Here is a 20,946-nt window from a genome sequence, read left to right as displayed (position 1 = left end):
TGTGAAAAACTTTTATTCATGTAGGTCAATCAAGGTAAAAAAAATAGTAGTGTATACAGTGAAGTGTTATTAACATGTTTATGTTTTATAAATTAAAATTTAGACTAAAATGTAGTTTTTATTAGGGGTGTGCCAATAAATCGATACAGCAATATATAGTTTTTTTCATTTTTCCATGACACTGTATCGATATTCCAGCCCATCATATCGATATATGCTTTACTTTCACGGTTAGCTCAATGCTAACATGTAATGGGAATCTCCATTGACATGCTAATGGATGTATATTATCGTGATCGCGATAATATAACCTTAACATAAACTACATATTTTGCTTCACATGCTTAACATCCAGAGTGACATATTTTGTAAATAGTTAAGATACATACGTTTCCTGTGCTCTGTGTGAAATAAAAAAGAGCTGCTAACTTCACTGGCTTGATCTGCTCCACACTGATAAACTACAGCAACCCCTAAGGGTCAGAACAAAAACTTCAAATTCCCAGTGACCTAAAAATACAGTTGTCAATAGGTGGAGAAAGGGCAGCACAACACTGAGTCACTGAATAGTTATCAATATAATGTGATGTACATATTAGACCTAGGTGGTATACAGAAATTTGTATTTTCAGTAAATTCAGTGAAGCAATGTTTGATATGAAAATTTCATAGTTGCTTTATAGTTCTGTCATTTTAATTTACAGACTGAAAAACGTGCTGCAGAATTGTGCTGTTTTCTAACAGTTGGATTTGCAACAAATAAATATAATAGAGAAAACTTAACCTTTTCACAGGCATTTTGTATTCATAGTTAGATATCGTGATGTATCATTTTCGGATTGTCTAGCAATATATCGATTATCGCAGAATTGCTGTATCGTGATATCGTGAGCCATGTATCGTATTGTATCGTCCACCCCTAGTTTTTATACACCAAAAATCAACTGTTGCAACAGTGGAGTCAGATTGCATATTACATACATACATATTACAGCAACTTTTGACTGCTTTGCGGCCTTTACACTAAATAAGAATAAGTACTGTACTCACATAATGTAAAGAAATCTGTTACATGTTAAATAACTGAAAAATTACAGAATTTTGAAATAAATGTAAATGGATTTGCATTTTATCCCAATTTTGATTAATAAAAAGAATCTTTACAAAATGTAGATAATGTTTTTGATAATTCATGCATGAGAGGGTTAAAGCTCCAGCATACAGTGATATTGAGGAGGGCCCTTTCATGTTTTAACACAATCCAACACCTGAGTAAGAACTGCCACTGATATAATAAAAGTGAATGCAGTGAGTGGTGCAGACCCTTCTCACTCCACATTTAGATTTGAAGAATGTATTCCTACAATTATGTGCAGCACACATGAAACCATGTTCCATTCCTGATCTACAATAAACTTTTTTAAATCTAAAAATCCTCAAATTCTTTCTCCATACTTTTACAGAAATGAAGCACACAAATAAAATGCATTCTACTTTGTATAATTTCTTATTCCATGGTTTTCTGACCAACATGTTTCAAAATTCGGCTGCATTTGTATCATAAATGCCATGGAGGCTAGTTTGTCAACCACAGCGCTGAACAGATGTGTTTTTCTAATCAAAATATTTCAACACAATTTGCTACGCAGGGGCTCACTCAGCAATGTGACCCCACCAAACCAGATATAAAATGAGATCTGCAACCAATCAGTCTGAGCAGCAGCTGGTACATCTTCAATTTTTTGTTTTCCTTTTCTTCAAACTACACAGCTGGATGACCAAAAGTTAATATCACAATGATTCCCTAGATTCACCCACAGACTCAATAACAATACATTGACAATAAATAAAAACAAACCTTATATTAAAGTTGGATAAAAAGATGAATAAATTGTATTTATTTGTTGTGCAAGCATCTTTGAGCTTATTCATGTGTATTAGTTAGTTAGTGTTTGTCTCATCAACATGAATATATAGAAGGCAGGTGAGACTGGGTGGAAGCATGCCACTAGCTGTCAAATGGGTGTTATTATTTATTGTCCTTTAAGTGGACAGCTCTCCAAAGCATCTGGGGAATAACTGGATTTTTTTTTTTCTAGTCTGTGACGGTTGGCCTGTTAATGTTGTTTGTATTTATTGTGACACTCTTTAAATGCCCTTTTAAAAAAAGGATTTTTAATCTTTACAAATACAGAGAAAATTGAAATTAATTTAACACACACTTCTAATGCTGCCATTGTTACAGTTTGGTTAATTGAAATGCGACAAAGACTTTAAGATCAGAAAAGGGTGTGATAAAAGATGCATCACCAGCTTATGATCCTGATTAGATCAAACACATTTGACAATAGCAGAAACTGGCAAACATGACAGCAACTCTTATAAATTATGACAAAGTCTCTTCATAGTCAGCCTCTGATCATTGGGACTAACAGAAATTTTCTCTTAGTATCAGACAGACTTGTTGACTTCAACTCTCACTCTCTTCACCAATCTGCATTTCCTATGATTAACATATGACAACAGGAAGTATTTGATCTTAAATTAACCCTCAAATGTCCATATAAAATTTAATTACAGTCGACAGTTGGAGAGTGGTAAAGGCTGAAAGGCAGATATGTCAGAGCAGTCATCAGGTAAAAATCAATTAAAACAATGTGAAAGGACAAAAAAGTTCCTCAAGAAGTTAAATTATGGTTGTCTTTAAAAAAAAACATGAATTAGAAAACTGAAAAATAATACTCTCTCAGCTCTCCTGGGCACTTTGGATAAATGTGCTATATAAATGCAGACCTTTTTTTAACCAAATACCTTTTGTCTGTTATGAGTTACAGTGAGGTTCATTTTGTGTACTGTAAACACCTAAAATAACATTTAAAACTATAAACCAAATTTGGCACACACATAGATGGGGTTTAACAGCAATGTAGTTTATTTATGTGGTAGTTTGTGGTTGCTGTAGCTGTGTTTGATTTGTCATTTTGTCTAGCCTGACATAAAAAACAAGATGTGGTCAACATGTTGCAACATGCCAGACCACAAGAACACATTTTTAACACTGAATATCTTAGAAATGAGTCTTCAAATACAGATGGGTGACAAATTAGAAGAAACACCAACAAGTGTCTTAGTATGTACTCACAAGGCCATTATAACAGCTTCAGTGCTTCTTGCCAAGTCTATGGAACTATTTTAGAAGAATGGAGACTTTTCCTCCACAAGACAGTCCCTCATTTATATAAACAACCTCTACTTTATCAGGTAACGTCACTGAGATCAAGATCTTTACTGCAAGAGAGACCAACTAAATAGATGTGAAGATGACAGTTTTAGATTAGATGATTTGGTCTTATTGGTGGTGGAGAGCACTGTCTTATAGGCTAGTCCAAAATCTTCCATAGGTGTGAAACTGGGTTGAGATCTGGTCAGTCAAGGCTGTGGCATCATTTCATACTCACCAAACCGTTCAGTGAGTCCTGGTGCATGGAGATGTCTGCTTTTGATTTGTGTCTGTACTCTTATTGTTGTGTCAATTTATGGTTACTTTGCTTTAGTTGTACTGAGCACTCCAAGCCTAGATTCACCCAGGGCACTCAGAGCACTCCCAAACTGCAGGGGGCAACTATGCAACAAAAGTTGGTGGAACCAACTTTTGGGGAAGTAGCTTTTGGGACTATATTTGCCTGCTCACCCACAGAGAGAGCATGGCATTGAAATGTTTGTAGAGAGTTCGGTTGGTTCTCTCATTTATTCCTGGAAAAGGATACTATGATTACAGCTCCTGATCATTCAAAGACGCAACTGGTAGAACAATTTATGATTGACTGTGTTTGGATATATTGAGTTTTAAATGTTCAGGTTCTGCTTGGATTGTAATTTGCAATTTAAAATAAGTAATGGGGATTTGTTATGTGAATGTTGAACTTGACAGAAGTAACATGTGCAAGAGTTTAATTACGGGATTGGTATCTTCTTGTTAAAATCCTAGGTTAAACTTAATGATTGTGTTTAGTTTGGTTTGAAGATTCAATAGCATTTATTTAATACTTCTGTGAGAAAGTGGTATTGTGATTTATGTGTGACTGATTCATGATTTATCTGTAACTAATTCATGTTTTGGTTTGTGTATTTGAAAGGTTATCAACCTATATCTACTGCCCCATCACTGATCTATCAAGTCACCTTCAAGAAACTATACCATATTATTCCATCACTGGTCTATCAAACCATCTCAAAGAAAATAAAGAATCAAGAAGTGAAAAGATTGAGTTGTCCTTTGCGTTCTTCAGAGAGAAAAGCAGTTTTCAAGTTTGGGCTGAGCTGTAATCAATTAAAAACACACAGAACTTGACACTTATTCAGGTTTTTAAGTTGTCCTCCATTTGTACACACATAAATATAAAACAGCGTATTTGAAAGAATCCCAAAACCAAACATGGCCAACTTAAGTAAAAGTACTGCACATAACAAAAAGATGGGTAGTAACAATCACTGTGTAACATTAACGTTTTGTGGGATTCAAAATTAAATATAGCAGGCAAGTAAACAGAGACTTGGCAAATCTTTTAGTAAAGACAGTATTAAAAGGGTATGTAGCTTTGAAGAACACTTCCATTGATGGATTCACACAATAAACTCCTCAATATTCACAGTAGTCACTGTTGGCTCTTTTTCTTCTCTGGGCAAATGTAAGACAAAAGTGTGTTTATCATGTTCTTAACAATGACTGGAGGCGGATGGAGGGCGTGAGGAAGGTGGTGCGCTAAACTCATTTGCCAGGCGTCCACCAGCAGAACGTTCAGTCCTTTGAACATGGCCCTAAGCACCTTGTCGAGCTGCAGGGAGTACCAGTCGCTGTTGTACAGGCTGACCTCTTGGTCCAGGGCCTGGAGGTTGGCTGAGCGGATCACAACGATCGTACCCGGCGCCCGGTCCAGAAGTCGCACCAGCGCCCGTCTAATGTGACGGAGTCGCCGTATGTACACCTCCACAGGAAAGGTGCTAAAATGAGCCCAAATGCTGAGGACCACGACTGTGTTGGGACCCCCGGAGAGGCCATCCAGCTCGTTTGAAATGTACCGCAACTCACTGGACATGACCGTGGAGAAGCGGATGGGTGGGCCATGGCAGCGGTACTTCAACAGAATATTATGGGTGCTGTCCACCGCCATGAAAGGCCCCACATTTTTAGGACTGTGCAGGTTGAACTCCTTTAATCCTGGGGAAGGAGTTATAAATTAAAGTTACAGAAGGAAAAATACATAAGGCAGTGAAAACAAAAGATGAGACCAAAAGATCAGCACTCACCTGGTACTAAAGCAATGAGGTACTCAAACCACTGCCTGACAGTAGAGTCTCCATACATGTTGATCACCTTATTCTTCAAACACTGAGTGATGGCAGATGATTCATTGAACTGGCGCATTGTAACGCCACCTAATGGCCTCCATGAGTCCTCGTAGTAATATCCAGAAGGTGCTAGCTTAATAGGTTCTGGCTTTATACTGCTGCTTTCTATCTCAACGTCATCTGATGCAAAGCAAAAAATGTTGCAGACAAAATTATTCCATTGGAATAAATCAAACCATGCACAGTGGTGTCATGATGCACAAACTATAACTGTTACTCTGCAGGTATACTGTACCTTTCCTGGGAGGCAGCACATAGATTCCATCGGGTCCTGAAGCGTGAATGCGAACTTTGATGTTTACACCACTAAGATAAAAGAAACATTATTAATGGTCAGTGTTAAACCTGAATGTTAAAAGGTTTATATTCTATATTTGTATTACTGACAATAAATCCTAAGAAAAAAGACCAAAAGCAACAATGTGTTACTGTGTATTCACATAGAACACAAAGTGTGAGTTGAAAGTATTCAACTTGAGCAAAAAATATGCGTGTATCACAAGGCGGAGTGTTGTGTGGTAGGGACAGAGCCTCTACTCGCAGACTGACAGCTACTGATTGACGGGAAGCTCTGGAGGAGAAAGGCGGGTGGCAGCGCTGGTGTTTCTGGACAAATAAACACCCAGACTCGCACCGGATTCTGCTCTATACGGAGCCGTTTACCGGCGGGAGGAGCTCAGAGTTAATTCCTTTTATTAAATTAACTTTTTAATTTTGGGGATTAAACAGCCTCTCGGGCTTCTCCACCTGTCTGCATTAGCTAGCCACTGAGTTTCCAACCTTTGTTGTCCTTATTGTAGTCGTCTGTGGGCACCAAGAGCTCTATGATACTACTTATATTTACATATTACACAGAAACCGGATAAAACAGGAGATTTCTTGGAAAAAAGTAAGCGAGGATGCTGAACTACCTTGTAAGTTCAGAAAATATGTGTCTGTTACTTGATTACAGCTATCATTGTACTTTACTATGAACCAGTTAGCATAGTGTAACTCCGATCCGAACGCCATTAAGAAAACAAGCATTTTAAAAGTTGTTTGCTTGTCATCTTGTGGAGAGAACTGACAAAGCAAGAATTCGGCCTCTTTCTCCTGTCCAACATCCCTAGACAATCGGAGGCATTCAGCCCTAAACCTAGTTCCTACTGAAGACATGAACAGGCCACTAGAGTGGCAGTGTTACAGAGGAATAAGCTATGAGCTTTGGTTAAACAAACAATACTTATTAGTAGGGGTGTGACAATACACTTAGCTCACGAGACTGGACGATACACAATATTGGGTTCACGAGAACAAGATGATATTTTAAGACTAAATCTTCAGTGACAAAATATATGACTAGAAAAGTCTTTTTTTCGACTTCACAAAATGCAAAACAATGCTGGGGCATTTTGAAATGTTGCTTACATATTGTTTGTGTCTTATCTGTCACTTGTTTCCACCGGGCTGCTACACAAACATCTTCTATGCTAATTTCACCCTCACACTCTGTCATGCTGATATCGTGAGACAGCTTTCCACCTCAAAGAGAAATATCGTCACATTTTAATATTGCGTGAACTTCCCATCCCTACGTACAATACAAATATATGTCATAGTGTCATTTTTAACTCATCCTATAATTGTACCTCTGGAAGAGCAGTGCTTCTTTGTTGGTGATGAGGTGTTTCAGATAGCCTCCTTTGGCGTGGTTGATTCTGGTGTCACAGCTGAGTATTTTAGGCTTGTAGCAGTACCAGGGCTCCCCTGTGTAAAGGTCTGTATAATTGCACAGAGGCTGCGGGTCGGGGGGCAAGCACATGTTGCACACTGTAGTTTCAGACAGGAAGCCCAAGCGGAACAGGCTCTTGAAAAAGACTCGATCTGGACGTTCCTCCCTCAGTCGCCATAGGACAGCAACGGCCTCGCTGGAGTGCACCAGTGTAATCTCAACACGTGCGGCCCCCGCCCAGAGGAGCGGGAAGATGGCCGAATAAAATCCATTCTTGTGGTCCAGCACCGTCCCTGCTACACCTGCTCCAAGCTCCGGGGAGTGCAGCCTGGCCAAAAGGAAATCCCCGCCGTAGCGCTTGGGACGACCCTGGAAGTCATGCATTTGGACGAGAGCCTCCAGCTGGTCGCCCACATGCCACTCCCTTCCTCCCTTAGCGGGAAGGATGGCAAACAGGCTATGCACAGGGTCACTCGTCTGGCGAAGGGGGGCTGGTGTAGAACGAGGCGGAGGCCCAGGCCAGGCAATAGAGTCCAACAGGTAGCGCTCTTCCACTTCATCTTGAGAGGAGGGTTTCTGGCCCAGATGGGCACAGAAAGTGTGGTTGTGATGAAAAGTAGGGAGATCCACTGGGATGAAGGATGATTGGATCCTGTTCTGGAGCTGGTAGAGGGCTGAAATAGTGTGGCAGTTCCAGTTCTGAAGAGAAAAGGAGGAGAGTTAGGAGATGCTGCAGGAGACAGGACCATCATCCTATGACTGACAGATAAAAATGCATAAAAGGGCATAACACTACCAATCGAACCAACCTAATTATCTCAGGCTTAGACTATAATAGAGGACTGTGTCATATATTAGTGAATGTTATCCTGTGATGGAAATATAGACTGTATATAAAAAGGGTGGAAATGAATCCTCTTCTTTTAAGAGTCTTCACAACAGTCAAATTAAATGTAAAAAACGGTGGGTTTCTGAATAATGTCATATTTCCACTGAAGAAAAGGTCTGTGCTATGACTGTCCTCAAAAGCAAGTGTATACATAGCATGTTGTTAAAAGATAAAGAGGAAAATGATCAGTGTATCCATCGAGGTAACTGATAAAACACATCAATTAAAACCCATGTGTGACCCATTATGTTCCTCACCTCCACAGTGTGGATGTTACGCAGCAGGAAGATGAGGCCGGACACGGCTAGGAAGAGGAAAATTAGGGTATATTTGGAGAGATTTCGGCACATGGTGACCTCCTTCTGTCTCCCATGATCAGGCTCTGTTTCACTCTATGCTGTCACATCGGTGATGATGGTATCATTTCGTCCGCAGCGCCTGACGCCATGTGAAGGATGTTATATTCATGTTTGGAAAGAAACATAGATAAAAACCATAGTTGACACAGGATAATGCAGATATTCTAAGTTTTTGTCCAAAATACATTTGTCGGAGCAGTTTAGGAGTCCTCATCAGACAAGGGAAGAGAAGTACACATTTATTTGTTTATATGGTACAAACCTAACTAATGTCTCACAAAAAACAACTATAGTCTCTCTGTGTGCACAGTAACAATCTGATAGGAGAAAGATGAAAGGCATAGATTTTTTTTATGTGAATTGTTTTATTGATCATTATAGATTATTGGTTAGATGATTTCAAAAATAGTTGAGGTGTGAATCAGGAAGGAATCCTTTAGTAGCATATTTTATACGTAGAGGAAACAAATTTCTTTAACATTATGTTATTTTCTGACATATGCTTTTTTACCACTGTAACCATATTTGGGTCTCACTGTCTGAGTATTATTGATCTGTTACAACTAGGAAAACTCTAAAGCTAGTATGAGGACCAGGACCAGGGATTGTTTTGGTCAAACTTACCAAAGGTCAAGAATTAACTTTGATGCTTAATACACCACTCTGACCTACTATGCATGTGTTGCTGGTGTTATATCAAAATATATGGAGACAATAACTAGGCTGAAGGATACATACACTAGGTATTGATTTGGTTTAGATTTTTCTTTTGTTCACCCACTTTGAATTTTGTTAATTTATAAATATAATATTTTAACATGTCTATTTTTGGAAGCATCGTTATTTTAAAGCTTTTTTTCCACACCTGCCTTGTGTTTACAAAGTATATGTGTTACATCTCATCTCAATGACAAAGATGCGTGAAAGTCAAAAATACATTAAAGGTCTTAAAGTCAATTATTATTATTGATTATTCGTTGCAGCTCAAATGTATCCACTAACGTTAAAGCTATTCCTAACCGAGGTTATTGTGTCTTCTGTTTAGTCTATACATTTATCCACGCTTAGAAATGTCTACAAGCTGTAATGAGCAGATTTAACGGCCATAACCGCTCCGTTATCAAGTTACTTTTAAAAACAGCACAGATCTCCCGATGAATCTTCCATCTTGATCCATAACGGCCGTTTGTTTTAAAACGGTTAACGTTCGAAGCTTCTAGACGCCAACAGCAAACAAACGGATGGATACCAATAATCAATACATGGGTGGAGATTCCACCATATTTATAATTTATATAAACCTACCCGTTAAGCTAACGTCAAAACCGGTGATGCAGGCGTTTTAGCCAGCTAGCCAAAGCCTCCCTACTTACAAATAACGACGACAGATGAGCGTGATGTCGGACAGTTAGAGAGCCGGAGGAGGGTGATGAGTCTGACTACTGGTCGCGGGAGGAAAGAGGAGACATGCACATCAGAGACGGTGTGGTGGACTGGAGGAGCGTCCTGGGCTGCGTTGCTTAGGAAGGTTCCTAACTGAGTGAAGTGAACCGGAAGTATTTCCGTGGCAGCCATGATAAGAGCTGGTCGAATTCTCTAAAAGCTAAGGAAAGGTGCCTCAATGCTTCCTTTCATATCTCCTTTAGCATAGGGTACACCGGACCATCCTTTATGAAAGGAAAGGAGAGAATACCGTCCCACAATTCCTTGCGGCGGCAACATTTAAAGCGGCGCACATTCTCAAACTCAAATGATAAAATCCATCAACCACATTTAGCAAGATCCTTGCAATACAGACACACATTATGATACTTTGATAAGACTCACATAAGACTACCTTCTTTCTATTGGTTTGTTTCCTTTAGCCTTTTTTGTAATCTAATACTGTTTCAACACCGTTTTATGTTTCGGGTTGTAAAAATAAGCCATTAAGTGCAATAAAAACAAATAAATCTCCAACCATGACGGATAACGGAGGTTGATCACTATGTTAGTAAGTTACCATTGGCTATTAAGCTTTTTCTCTCTTATGCCATAACTTGCTAATATGCATATATCTTAAACTGTCAACAATAACAGACCAATGCCATCTGTTACTAGTCTTGTAACGTGATCAAAGTGAGGATAATGTTGCAGTGTGTAGACTCACGTTATGTACTGCAGCCTTCAGCAAATTAATTTTTCTTCAGTCACAGATGCTGACACCCTCATCTTAATAAAGGCAAAGATCAAGCTGGATAACCTCTACAGTAGGCGTTTCCCACACACTGATTTATTTGTGGCGGACTGCCACATTATCAAGCTGCTTTTCGATTGATTTTATTACTATTTAAAATGGGTAAAATCGTATTTGATGACAGAGCGCTGCACAGCGCATATGTTCTCTCAGCATCTCCTCTCGCCCCGTCGCTCTCTCTCTCTCTCTCTCTCTCTCTCGGCACATTTACGCTTTCATTCTGTGGGAAACACTGTATTTACATACAATTGGGATTCATGTTGATAAATAGGCCTATGGTTGGGCAGGAGGGTGAGTGTGAGCAAGCATTCTCAATGTGACAACCCTGTCCATTATTTAGTGACTGGTAGGCTACCTTATCTGCCTTTTTGCTATCTTGGTTATTAAGTAATATATTCCACCGTGTTGTCCACCTTTAGATGGCCTGCATTACAACAACATGGGGCGCAGTGTCAAAGATGCGCTTTTTGTAGTCCATCTTCGGAATATTGTAGTTTTATCACGGCACGCCACGTCAGTAACATCCGCCGTCGCATAATTACGTCGCTTAGAAAAGAGCAGTCGGATTCTCTGAGCCCCGCGGTCCTCTTTTCCTAAGTCCTTATGGATTCTCCTTTACATCTTTCCTTGACCTCATGACGTTTTCCATCGAGGTTACCGAGAGCTCCCACTAATAACGGTAATCATGATGACAGGAAAACAGGACCAGGTTGGGGGGTGGTTTTTTGGTGGATGAGGCTTGCTGCGTCCTCTGGCGGGTAGTAATTCGAAATTTGAGCGCATAAAAGTAATGTATGGAAGCCGACAGAAAAAATTCATTAAACTAGTAATATTTCAGTAGAAGAATTATGACTAGTAACAATGAATACTTTTACTGTGTTTTGCTGTGAAATTGGCTCGACTCACATTGGTACAGTGTAATTATTTACTCTTTTTACTTCCTTATTCTGTAATAACTTGTCAACAGTGGTGAAAAGTACTTTGAGAAAAGCAATGATAACATGCAAAGAATATAGCTCAGTCTTTAAATATATACCTAATGGGTTTTTTGGAATTAATGAAAAGCTGAAAAGAAACAACATAAGGTTCCTAGTGTCACAGGTACTCTTTATATAAATGATATTAATATTATGAGCATCAAATGCACTAACACACATTAGAAATTACTTTTCTAAATTTAAAGAAAATAACACCTGGCAAATTTTTCTGGGATTCTCATTATACTGTTGTTAATTGGCACAGGGCGTGGCTTGTTCCTTTTAGATTTTGTATTACTAACAAAGTTAGAGAATTACACTTGAAAATGTTGCATAAAATATATCCAACAAATTGTTGATCTTGTAATTTATGCTTGCTGATAACAATAGCACCTTTTCTATGATTGTTCATTTTGTATCACATTCTGGATGGACTGGAAGATAAGAATGTATGTATGCGCTCTACTTTTACTTGAAGTGTTGAATGCAGGCTTTTACTTCTAATGGAGTATTTTTTAATACTGTGGCATTGCTACTTTGACTTCAGTAAATTATCTGAATGCAACAACTCACAAATATTAGTAACCGCTGCAATTACTCATTTCATCGGTGGGTTCTCGTTCTAATAAATGTTATTTTTTAACATTTTGTTCACTAAAGGATTAATTGAGACACAGAACAGTTGTTAGTTGCAGCCATGGTTCTTACAATATAATACAAAAACAAATAATTGGAAAACAATAATTGCAGATTTATTTGCATGTTTTAAGAAGATAAAGATGCTACAACATTTTCAGGTAATGTAAAGTTGATCAAAACAATTGAGCTATTACTACTATGTGATAATAGATAGTATGCTTGTTGTTTCATGTATAGTATGTCTGTGGTTACAAGTTCACTATGGTTAAACACACACTCCTAATGGGATTACTTGTAGTTTATCACATATATTCAGTGCAGTGGATACTGATAGATATAGAAGAGAACAGGTTATATCATGCCTGGTCTTTTAATCAGTAGAGGTAGCAACCTACTCACTGTATTTCCTCATAAAACAATTGCTTGCTATCAATACCTTCTGAAGCTACATCACAATCATCGTCTTTACACTGGGCAGAAAATGTCCATTAAATAACAGAACAGATCCAAGTAGTGGAAGTATAAAAAATCTTGTTACATTCACAGTAAGGTATTGTTTTTAAGCCCGTCCTGGGTTTAGTCTTGATAAACTAAGGTAAGTGCACAGCCATTTGAGATCTGGGTCAGTAATCAATAAGAGTGCAGTAGTCAGACATACCAAAAGTCTCAAGAGGAAGCAGTGCAGATTGATCCTATAGTCAGTGCCAGTTTACACTCAGTAGTTCTGTACAGGGGTCTCTCAGGTGACTCTCAGACAGGGCCAGGAATGGTTTCCTCTGTTCTTTGCACTTCTGATTGGTTATCTGCTGCGTTCTGCGGAGGGGAATTTGACTGTGCTGATTTGCTGAGGGATATTGGTGAGGAGAGCAGTGGCGTTTCTGTTCTATCACTGACAACCTCCTCAGCCTCCTCCTCCCGCTGCTGTACAGAGGAGAGGTACTGCTCCAGCAGGCTGCAGTCTGCGCTGTCCGCACCATTGCTACCACCAGCAAAGCCGCTACGAACAGGGCTTAGTGCTCTCACCGTCTTCATAGAGTCTGTGGTCCCACTGCTCAGGAAGCTGTCCTCCTGCGCTGCCTGTTGATCACTTGTTGACTGGAAGCCAGAGTCAGGGAAGGAGACGTCGGTGCTGGGAAGGTTCGTCGTGCTGGGAGGGTTCGTCGTGCTGGATGCAACAGGCAGGGCAGCCTCACATAGTCCAGGAGCTGAGATCTGGACCGGGGCGACGGGCTGAGCAATACAGGCCAGCTGCTGCTCCACAGACTGTTTCCACTGCTGCATCGACTGGAGCTACAATGAGAACCCGGGAATAGTGTTCACTCAATGAATCACGTTGCAAAGCCAATAACAACTGGATGGTCAGTTAGTCGATTAGTCTGAACGGCCAGTCAAATTTGTGTCCCCTTCAGAATGAATTGTAATAACCTGTGATCCCTTAGCTTTTCCTCTAACCTACAGATGAGACTGTAATGCGTTCAATACTTTGGTTTATGGCCAAATACCTGCAAAACTACCTATGTTCCCATCAGCCTCAGATATATTTAGAGTTTAGTGCCAATTAGAAAATGTTAGCATGCTAAACTAAGATGTAAAAAAGTATACCTGCTAAAGATCAGCATGTTGGCATTTAGCGAGTACAGCCTCACAGGGATGCTAGTGTGGCAGTAGACTCTTAGGGCCTTTCCGAAAGTACTTATATTTGTATATATACTTATAAAGTATATATTTGACTGTCACAACCCGAGCCAGAATGTGATCCATTCGGTCGGTAAAATTTGAAAAGGTTACACCAGCCGCACATTTATAATTTTACCCCCATTTACGTTAGCGAAGCGCTAAACCGGAAATTAGCCTGCTCGGCCGGCAACAGTCAACACAGTATAAATGCATGGCTACGTGCGTAGCCTACGGCGTAGGTACGCACGTAGACCCTACGCAGAAGTATAAATGGGCCTTTAGTCTTGTTTGGAAGAAGGAGCCCACAGGAGACCAACATTACACAACACAAATAATGAGTCGTGGTGAATGGGTGGCTGTGATAATGAAAACTTCAGTCACTGACCTGTTTCCAGAGAAACTTTACAGCTTCCTCCTGAACCAGCCTTTGTAACCTTTCTTCTTCATACTGCTGCTGCATCCTGCAGACAAATCCATTTTTTAGGACATTTGAATCTTTGTACATATTGGCAAACATGTATTTATATACCCACAGCCATATGTAATATTTGTTAATGCAACCATTCTCATATCATAAGTAAAATAGAAAACAAACAATTCTGATGGTCAGTCAGTTACCTGTCGAATTTTTCAGACAGGAAGAGGATGTGTTCTTGCATCCTGTGTAGGCGGATTTCACTTCGTACTTCTCTGGCCATGGGGTGACAACACCGAGTGTGCTGTCCCCTCCACCATGACTGTATTTTAACCGCTGCCCTGTCTGCTTCCATCAAACCTGATTCACTGGCACACATAGCAACTTCTTCCTGCTTGGGGGCTTCTTTCATCTCTGCTCTACCAGAGTCAGAAGATGTTTCCAGATCATTTTGTGGTGTGCTAACTCTGACCCTCATTGTTCCAGCTGTTGTGGCTGCACCAGAAATAATAATTTCCTCATGACCCCTCTCTTGCTTATCCACTGGGGGCGAATGATGTGTCTTGCTTGTGTTGTGCTTTTTGGGCTGTGCTGGCCGCTTTGGAGCCAGGGAATCAGGTTCAAATGTCTCGGTCTCATCCTCGCTGTCAGAGTGGGTCGTTTGTGGCTCCAGATCAGAGGTGAAGGGGATAAAGGTGGACTCTGAGGACAGCATGCTGCCATTGAGTTTGTCCTCATCTGTCTGCGCATCCTCCAAATAGATGTGCTCATCTACGAGCCTTGGGCTGCGCACTACAGGCAGTGATGGGTGGGAAGAATCACAGCTCACCCAGGTGTTAAACTGCACAATTGGCTCTGTACAAAAGTAGACACGCTATACAGTTAAAATTATGAAAAAGAAAGCTACACAACCACTTGTAAAGAGAAACAATAAAGACGAACCCATGATGTCAACTGGAATTGCCCCATAGAGTGACAAAGCAGCATTCTTACCCATCTCCCGGACTGATGGAGAAGCAGCTGGTGCAGGAGCACTGACTTTCTTCGCCTCTCTGGCTCCCCCCTGTGGGACAGCATGTAAAGGACTGTGCCTCTCCACATCAAGTTGAGTTGGACGAGGAGGACTAGGACAGCCTCCCCGGGTCTCCTCTAAAAGCTGCCTCTGGTGAAACCTGAGAGACAACAATGTCAGTTCAAACATGAGGTAATTCAAGTAAATATTTTCCATTAAGAAGGATGTATAACCCATACATCCTTCTTAATGGAAAATATTTACTTGAGCCATGAAGTGAGAACCAGATGACAGTCTTTGGTGTCATGTTTTTGGAGAATCATGTTCAGATTTATACCTCTGCTTACTGAGGATCTTCTCCAGTTTGGCATCTTCTGCTGTCTCCAGGGCTGGTGATGACGTCAGAGGGCAAACAGTGGCCAGGTACTGAACCAGCTGAACATGCTGACCTGGTCGATATGAGCGTCCTTTCCCCTGACTGTAGAGCCACTCTGCTTTGAGACTGTAATTGTGACAATTATAGACTGTACATAAGAAACTCAAATAATATTCCTGCATTAATCTTAACTAGCAAATTGTAACAGCATAGTAATGTCCGCACCCTTCTTTCTGTGACACCACATAGCCATCCAGGACCTTTAGACTCAGGCACCAACTCGTGATATATGGCCGATAATCAAAACCTGGCAACGAGGGGGTTGCCAAAACACAAGGGTTGCTCATAATGGACAACTGCTCCAGGTCATGGAGAGGTGCCAAGTATGACATCTATGGAATAATGAGAAGAAAGTCTGTTAATCATAATTAGTCTCTATATAATGTAAATGGATAGATCAGTGCTGATGTATCAAGTAAGGGAAAGATAATTACTTCATTAAGATCCCTTATCTCGTTTTCTGCCAGGGAGAGAATAGATAAATGGGCAGGTAGGTGAGCGGGAACAGTACGAAGTGTTGTAATGCTGTTTCCGTGGAGTAACAGTGTCTGCAAAATTGACAGAAATTAATCAAAACAGATATATAAAAGAAAACTGACACTATAACAGTACATTATTAAACAACCTTTTTTAGGCTTGCTTCTGACCTCCAGCACTCACCTTTAATGCCACCAGTTTAGTCAGATCACCAATAGTAGATATGTTATTGTCAGATAGATCCAGGTGTTGAAGGGAAACACAGTTGTTGAGTTGCTCAATGACCTGTGTAAAAGAGTGCACAGTTGATTAAACATGCAACATATTAAGACATGGGCTGAAACTAATGGATGCATCTATGCAATGACATTTTTTGTAAATAAATGACATGATATATCAGTAAAGTATGTGACAATATTTTCACTCACCTTAATGTTGTTCCCAGACAGGTTGAGCCATTTGAGATGTGTTAGATCTCTTAGCCCCTCGATGTATCCAATACTGTTATTGGGAAGATTGAGGACTCTCAACTCTGTTAAGCGAGACACGCCCATCATTCTCACCAGACGGTTACTGGCTACAGATAGCTAAAGATGAAAAGATTTATCAAAGAAGAGGAAGATTTATCAAAAGGCATTAAGTGACTATCTTATAAGCCTGTGTAAAGGGAGTGAGAACCGAACAAAAAGTTCAAAGGGTTTAACTACCTGCTGAAGGCCTGGGCTCCTTTCAAGATGGTCCAGTTTCATTATGTGGTTACGGTCCAGGATGAGAGTGTGAGTGTCCTCAGAGCAGGTGAAACTAGGATCCAGCTTTTGCATACCCCGCGATGAAAGATCCACCACAGGTCCTAGTAGGAGTAAAGAAAGTTGAGATTAAACAGAGTCGAAAACCACAACAACTGTCATTTTGCCAATCACCATGGCAATTTAAAACACAATATCTTAAAGCAGCTAAGCACACATACAGTATACACCTACAGTAAAGCTGGAGGCTGACATTTTACACATGAAGGTAATTTTATTGTGATCAGGGTCACCTTGAGTTAGACTGCTTTCCTGACAGACAGAAAACGTGTGGGGGCATGGAGTTTGAAAATCAGGGCATTTACAAGACTCATTCATTAGTATGGTATTATGGAAGTTGTAGGATACAGTGTTGAAGAAACTTTACTTTTTATAGGGACTAAAAGTTAGGATATTTCGGCCTCTGCTGCACTGATTTTGTTTTAATCTCTCTTTTCAGATCTTCCAACTTTATGAAGGTGTAAATGAATAGCCTACTAAATCGCCCTTTAAGAGAAGTGGAGTAAACAATACAAGAGGAGGAGGAAGCAATAATTTCACATAATGGTTGAAATGATATCCCAAGGCACGAAAGCTGACTATCAAATAAGGACTAACAAGGACAGAAAATAATCAATATTATAATATATAATATAATACGTTAATACCATATCGTACTTGGCTACAATCTACCCGAATCTACCTAGACAACTTGGAGAACATTAACACTACAGAAAATGTGTTGGATTCATATTTAAGTTTTGTTAAACTTTGCTGCAAGACACTTTGTAAGTCTGGCGCCAGAGCAACGTTACTACTGACACAGGATGTTTTGATCTGCAACCTAGAGAGTAACATTAGCTAACGGCGGTACTCTGGGGCGATGCACGCTAGCTTACGTTAGCTAGCAACATTCTCGCAACGGCAACCGTTACCTAAAAATGGACCATGGCTGTCCGTCTGACCAAACAAACCATTAGGCACTTACCAGCATTTGTATCAAATTGTAAATCTGATACGCCCATCCTGACGCCTCAGATAATACTTATCGTTAGCTTACAACTATGTACCTCGTATGAAAGACAAGAAACGTATGTCGCTTGTCAAACGGCTAAACCAAAGAGGTTCTGGGAAATGTAGTTCAAGCAGGCCGTCCCGCACATTACGGAGTAGCGTCTGTTGTGGCTTGAAAAGACTACAATCCTCATTGTTTCCCATTGCCAGCCAGGCTGTAGTAAAGAAAGAAAAGGTACGCTACCAAAATGGGCCCATAAGTTAGCTATTTATCTTTAAATACTTATTTGCTTTGTCGCTTGCTGATAGGCTTGCTAGGCAACCGTCAGATTGTGACGTCATCCTTCTGCTGGTGATCGGTTATTTGATTAAAATATTTTTACAAAAGTAAAAATAATGTATATGTGTATTGTACATGTAAAACAATAACAATAACTTAAACTTACTGAAAAATAGCCACTATTTATTAGTTCATATATATCGATTTGAAGTATCCCATTGTAGTTTCCGTATCCGCCATCTTTCTTTCCGGTTTTGTGCCCTCTCGGAGCCATCATGAAGTGAGTCTACGGAATACTATCAAACACCATCTCAACACTTAAATAAACATTATAATGGTGTTATCTACATTAAGAGTTACTGTGTACCCTTTTCTTTTAGTGATGCCTTATATTTGTCGTTTTCAGGGTCGAGTTGTGCAGTTTCAGCGGGTATAAAATATACCCCGGCCATGGCCGTCGATACGCCAGGATAGACGGAAAGGTAACCATCCCACCCTAACACTGGTTTCCAGCTTCTCTGACTGTAGATACGGTGTGAAATGTACTTCATCGGATTAAAACGTGATGTCCGTTTTCTTTGCCGCCTATTATAGGTGCTTTAACAAAAGTTAACAGTCTCTGGAAGAGGCCCTGTCGGCTCCATTGACTTGCTAAAGTTAGCTGCTAGCTCAAACTGTTACCGCCACAATATAGGAATTTATAGTATTTCCATTAGCACGACGCTTTTAAGTGGCTCTACTCTACTGCTCTAGAGTTATTTTTCCCAACTGTCGTAGAGCTTTGCAATTTTAGCCAAATCCAATGTCACTGTTTTAATTTACTAGCTTGACATCTACACTGTGTCAGCAGAGTAGTATGTTAAGGAGTAGATGCAAAACTGACCGTCACCTGTCAGTGATTTGTAAACCAGGAGAGTGATTTTGGATGCATCATAAATATATCATAAGCTTTCTTCCTTTCTTCGTTAGGTGTTCCAGTTTTTGAACGCCAAGTGTGAGTCCGCCTTCCTTGCCAAGAGGAACCCAAGACAGATCAACTGGACTGTGCTGTACAGACGCAAGCACAAGAAGGGCCAGTCTGTAAGTAACAGGCAGAAATGTGTCTGTGTTTTCTAGTTACTAGGTGTTGTCCGTGTAATTCCAAAGTTACACACCGATGGGGCTTATGTCTATATTACAGTTCTGTGTGATAATAAAAGTGGCCAATATCGCTTTAAAAGTAGTAGTTGTTGGTCCAGCAATTGACTGACTGTGAATTTGGCATTTGGGCTTTTTTTTTTATCAGTATGTGCTTATTATGAATATTACAGCTGTCAAAATGGCAAAACTACCATGATTGTTTGTAACTAGTCCGTTGGTATCTGGCTTAGGATTTCTAACAATGTGTAAAAACACTGCAATCATAGTGGGTAATACATTGAGAATTGATAGAGCTGTATTTCTACTTAGAAAGTTAAACACAAGTTCCCATTCGTTTCTGCATACTACGTTGGCTACAGGTGGATGGTGTGCATGGTGCAAGTCTGTGTTATGTGTTGTTGCCGGACTGCGTTTTGCAGTCTTGGCAGCAATGCTCACTCCTCACCTGCAGCCATAGAGCAACTGGAGATCATAGTACTGGCCCTTGACGTCCTTATCGACATCTCGCCATCGGCCAGCCTCCAAACTCTCCTACATGCTGCAAAACTTATTTCATGCAACTGTATTACATGTAGTCTGAATCCATTACAGCTTGCATGGTAAGATACCATCAGTTCAGTGAAACTGTTTAAAATGTAGCTGTGTTGGCACTTCTAGAAGTTAGTAGAATATGTGATTCATCCACACTGCTGAGTGGCTAATAAGTGACAGTAAAAACCAACATTTCATGTTTTGTTTCTCTCCAGTGAATAAAATTTTGTGTAGATGGTTAGGTATTGGTAAAACGCACAAACAAATTTGTTATGATGGTTTGAGATGTTCTCTGAACTCGATTATTAAATGTTGATCTGGTTGCACCTATCAAAGGATGGATTTACCTAGTTTAAGTTGCTCTGGAAAAATTGTAGTAGTGATTCCTGAGAAAATGTAGCTAAAAACAAAGGTTCATCACAAACTGAAGTTTAGTTACCACTGTAGCTACGATGTTGTAGACTGCAGTACTTAGGTTTTAGTTGAACATCGAAGTCTCTGGCTCTAAGCCTTATTGATTCTACAACACCTGGAGTTTTGCATGTGAGTTGAACCAAAATAAACAGAATGTAAGCTATTATGTAGGATCCTCTTGATCCTTCTTTTTCTATTAATAGAGGCTGGGCAATAGGTTGCTGGATTTGTTTTACAAATGTCTCTTCATGATGTGTTTAACAGGAAGAGGTGGCAAAGAAGCGTACCCGCCGCGCAGTGAAATTCCAGAGGGCCATTACTGGGGCCTCCCTGGCTGAGATCATGGCCAAGAGGAATCAGAAGCCTGAGGTCCGCAAGGCCCAGAGGGAGCAGGCCATCAGGTAAGCACACAAACTGTTCTTTTTTTTTTTTTTTTTTTTTTTTTTTAACATCAGGTTCCTTGGTTTCTATTAAATTAGACTGATTAATTAAATTTTTGAGGCACTGTATTTTAGCAGGAGATACATTATTTACTTAGAACCAAG

General features: G+C 40.0%; 4 protein-coding genes and 1 non-coding gene across 8 annotated transcripts in view; 2 read left to right on the top strand and 3 right to left on the bottom strand.

Annotated features, from left to right (window-relative positions):
- col4a2 (collagen, type IV, alpha 2) overlaps window positions 1-20,946 on the bottom strand; it is a 105,668-nt gene that overhangs the window by 33,513 nt on the left and 51,209 nt on the right. The window lies entirely within an intron of this gene.
- Window positions 4,348-9,955, bottom strand: nxpe3 (neurexophilin and PC-esterase domain family, member 3). 3 transcript variants are annotated; one of them, XM_046053517.1, is made up of 6 exons: window positions 9,674-9,955; window positions 8,267-8,447; window positions 7,038-7,819; window positions 5,645-5,715; window positions 5,308-5,529; window positions 4,348-5,218 (listed from the first exon to the last, which is right to left on the bottom strand). In XM_046053517.1, the coding sequence occupies exons 2-6, from the start codon at window positions 8,357-8,359 to the stop codon at window positions 4,656-4,658; spliced, it is 1,731 nt and encodes a 576-aa protein (XP_045909473.1). In that variant the 5' UTR covers window positions 8,360-8,447; window positions 9,674-9,955; the 3' UTR covers window positions 4,348-4,655. The 3 variants fall into 3 exon arrangements, with proteins under 3 accessions (XP_045909473.1, XP_045909472.1, XP_045909474.1); XM_046053516.1 differs by having other exon boundaries at window positions 9,742-9,955; XM_046053518.1 differs by lacking the exon at window positions 9,674-9,955 and adding an exon at window positions 9,498-9,533.
- Window positions 12,312-18,331, bottom strand: cep97 (centrosomal protein 97). Of its 2 annotated transcripts, none has more exons than XM_046053492.1 (11): window positions 18,093-18,331; window positions 16,945-17,087; window positions 16,666-16,824; window positions 16,421-16,522; window positions 16,195-16,308; window positions 15,926-16,092; window positions 15,662-15,826; window positions 15,306-15,484; window positions 14,516-15,167; window positions 14,283-14,358; window positions 12,312-13,510 (listed from the first exon to the last, which is right to left on the bottom strand). In XM_046053492.1, exons 1-11 carry the CDS (start codon window positions 18,238-18,240, stop codon window positions 12,971-12,973), a joined length of 2,445 nt encoding a protein of 814 aa, XP_045909448.1. In that variant the 5' UTR covers window positions 18,241-18,331; the 3' UTR covers window positions 12,312-12,970. The 2 variants fall into 2 exon arrangements, with proteins under 2 accessions (XP_045909448.1, XP_045909449.1); XM_046053493.1 differs by having other exon boundaries at window positions 18,011-18,231.
- On the top strand, window positions 18,447-20,802 carry rpl24 (ribosomal protein L24; the record flags this gene model as incomplete). Its single annotated transcript, XM_046053554.1, is given in 4 exon segments — window positions 18,447-18,596; window positions 18,723-18,798; window positions 19,286-19,396; window positions 20,666-20,802. Coding segments are annotated over 4 exon segments (329 nt in total), but the record flags the coding sequence as incomplete, so codon positions are not given.
- LOC123974431 lies at window positions 19,815-19,995 on the top strand. Its single transcript, XR_006825851.1, has one exon. It is a non-coding gene; the product is annotated as a small nucleolar RNA SNORA23 (small nucleolar RNA).

Source organism: Micropterus dolomieu, linkage group LG07, assembly GCF_021292245.1.
Source record: "Micropterus dolomieu isolate WLL.071019.BEF.003 ecotype Adirondacks linkage group LG07, ASM2129224v1, whole genome shotgun sequence".
NCBI classification, from domain to species: Eukaryota; Metazoa; Chordata; class Actinopteri; order Centrarchiformes; family Centrarchidae; genus Micropterus; species Micropterus dolomieu.
Note: the sequence above shows the minus strand (reverse complement) of the source record. Positions and strands in the feature narration are given on the sequence as shown.

Bases quoted from the DNA above. Each gene is read 5' to 3' on its own strand.
- nxpe3 (XM_046053517.1), bottom strand. From the start codon at position 8,359: ATGTGCCGAAATCTCTCCAAATATACCCTAATTTTCCTCTTCCTAGCC. The intron at 5,716-7,037 runs GTACAATTATAG...CTTTTATCTTAG, and splicing joins GAAGCACTGCTCTTCCAGAG to TGGTGTAAACATCAAAGTTC. The intron at 5,530-5,644 runs GTACAGTATACC...GCTTTGCATCAG, and splicing joins TGTGCTGCCTCCCAGGAAAG to ATGACGTTGAGATAGAAAGC.
- cep97 (XM_046053492.1), bottom strand. From the start codon at position 18,240: ATGGGAAACAATGAGGATTGTAGTCTTTTCAAGCCACAACAGACGCTA. The intron at 16,523-16,665 runs GTGAGTGAAAAT...TCTTTTACACAG, and splicing joins TGTCTGGGAACAACATTAAG to GTCATTGAGCAACTCAACAA. The intron at 16,309-16,420 runs GTGAGTGCTGGA...TCAATTTTGCAG, and splicing joins CTAAACTGGTGGCATTAAAG to ACACTGTTACTCCACGGAAA.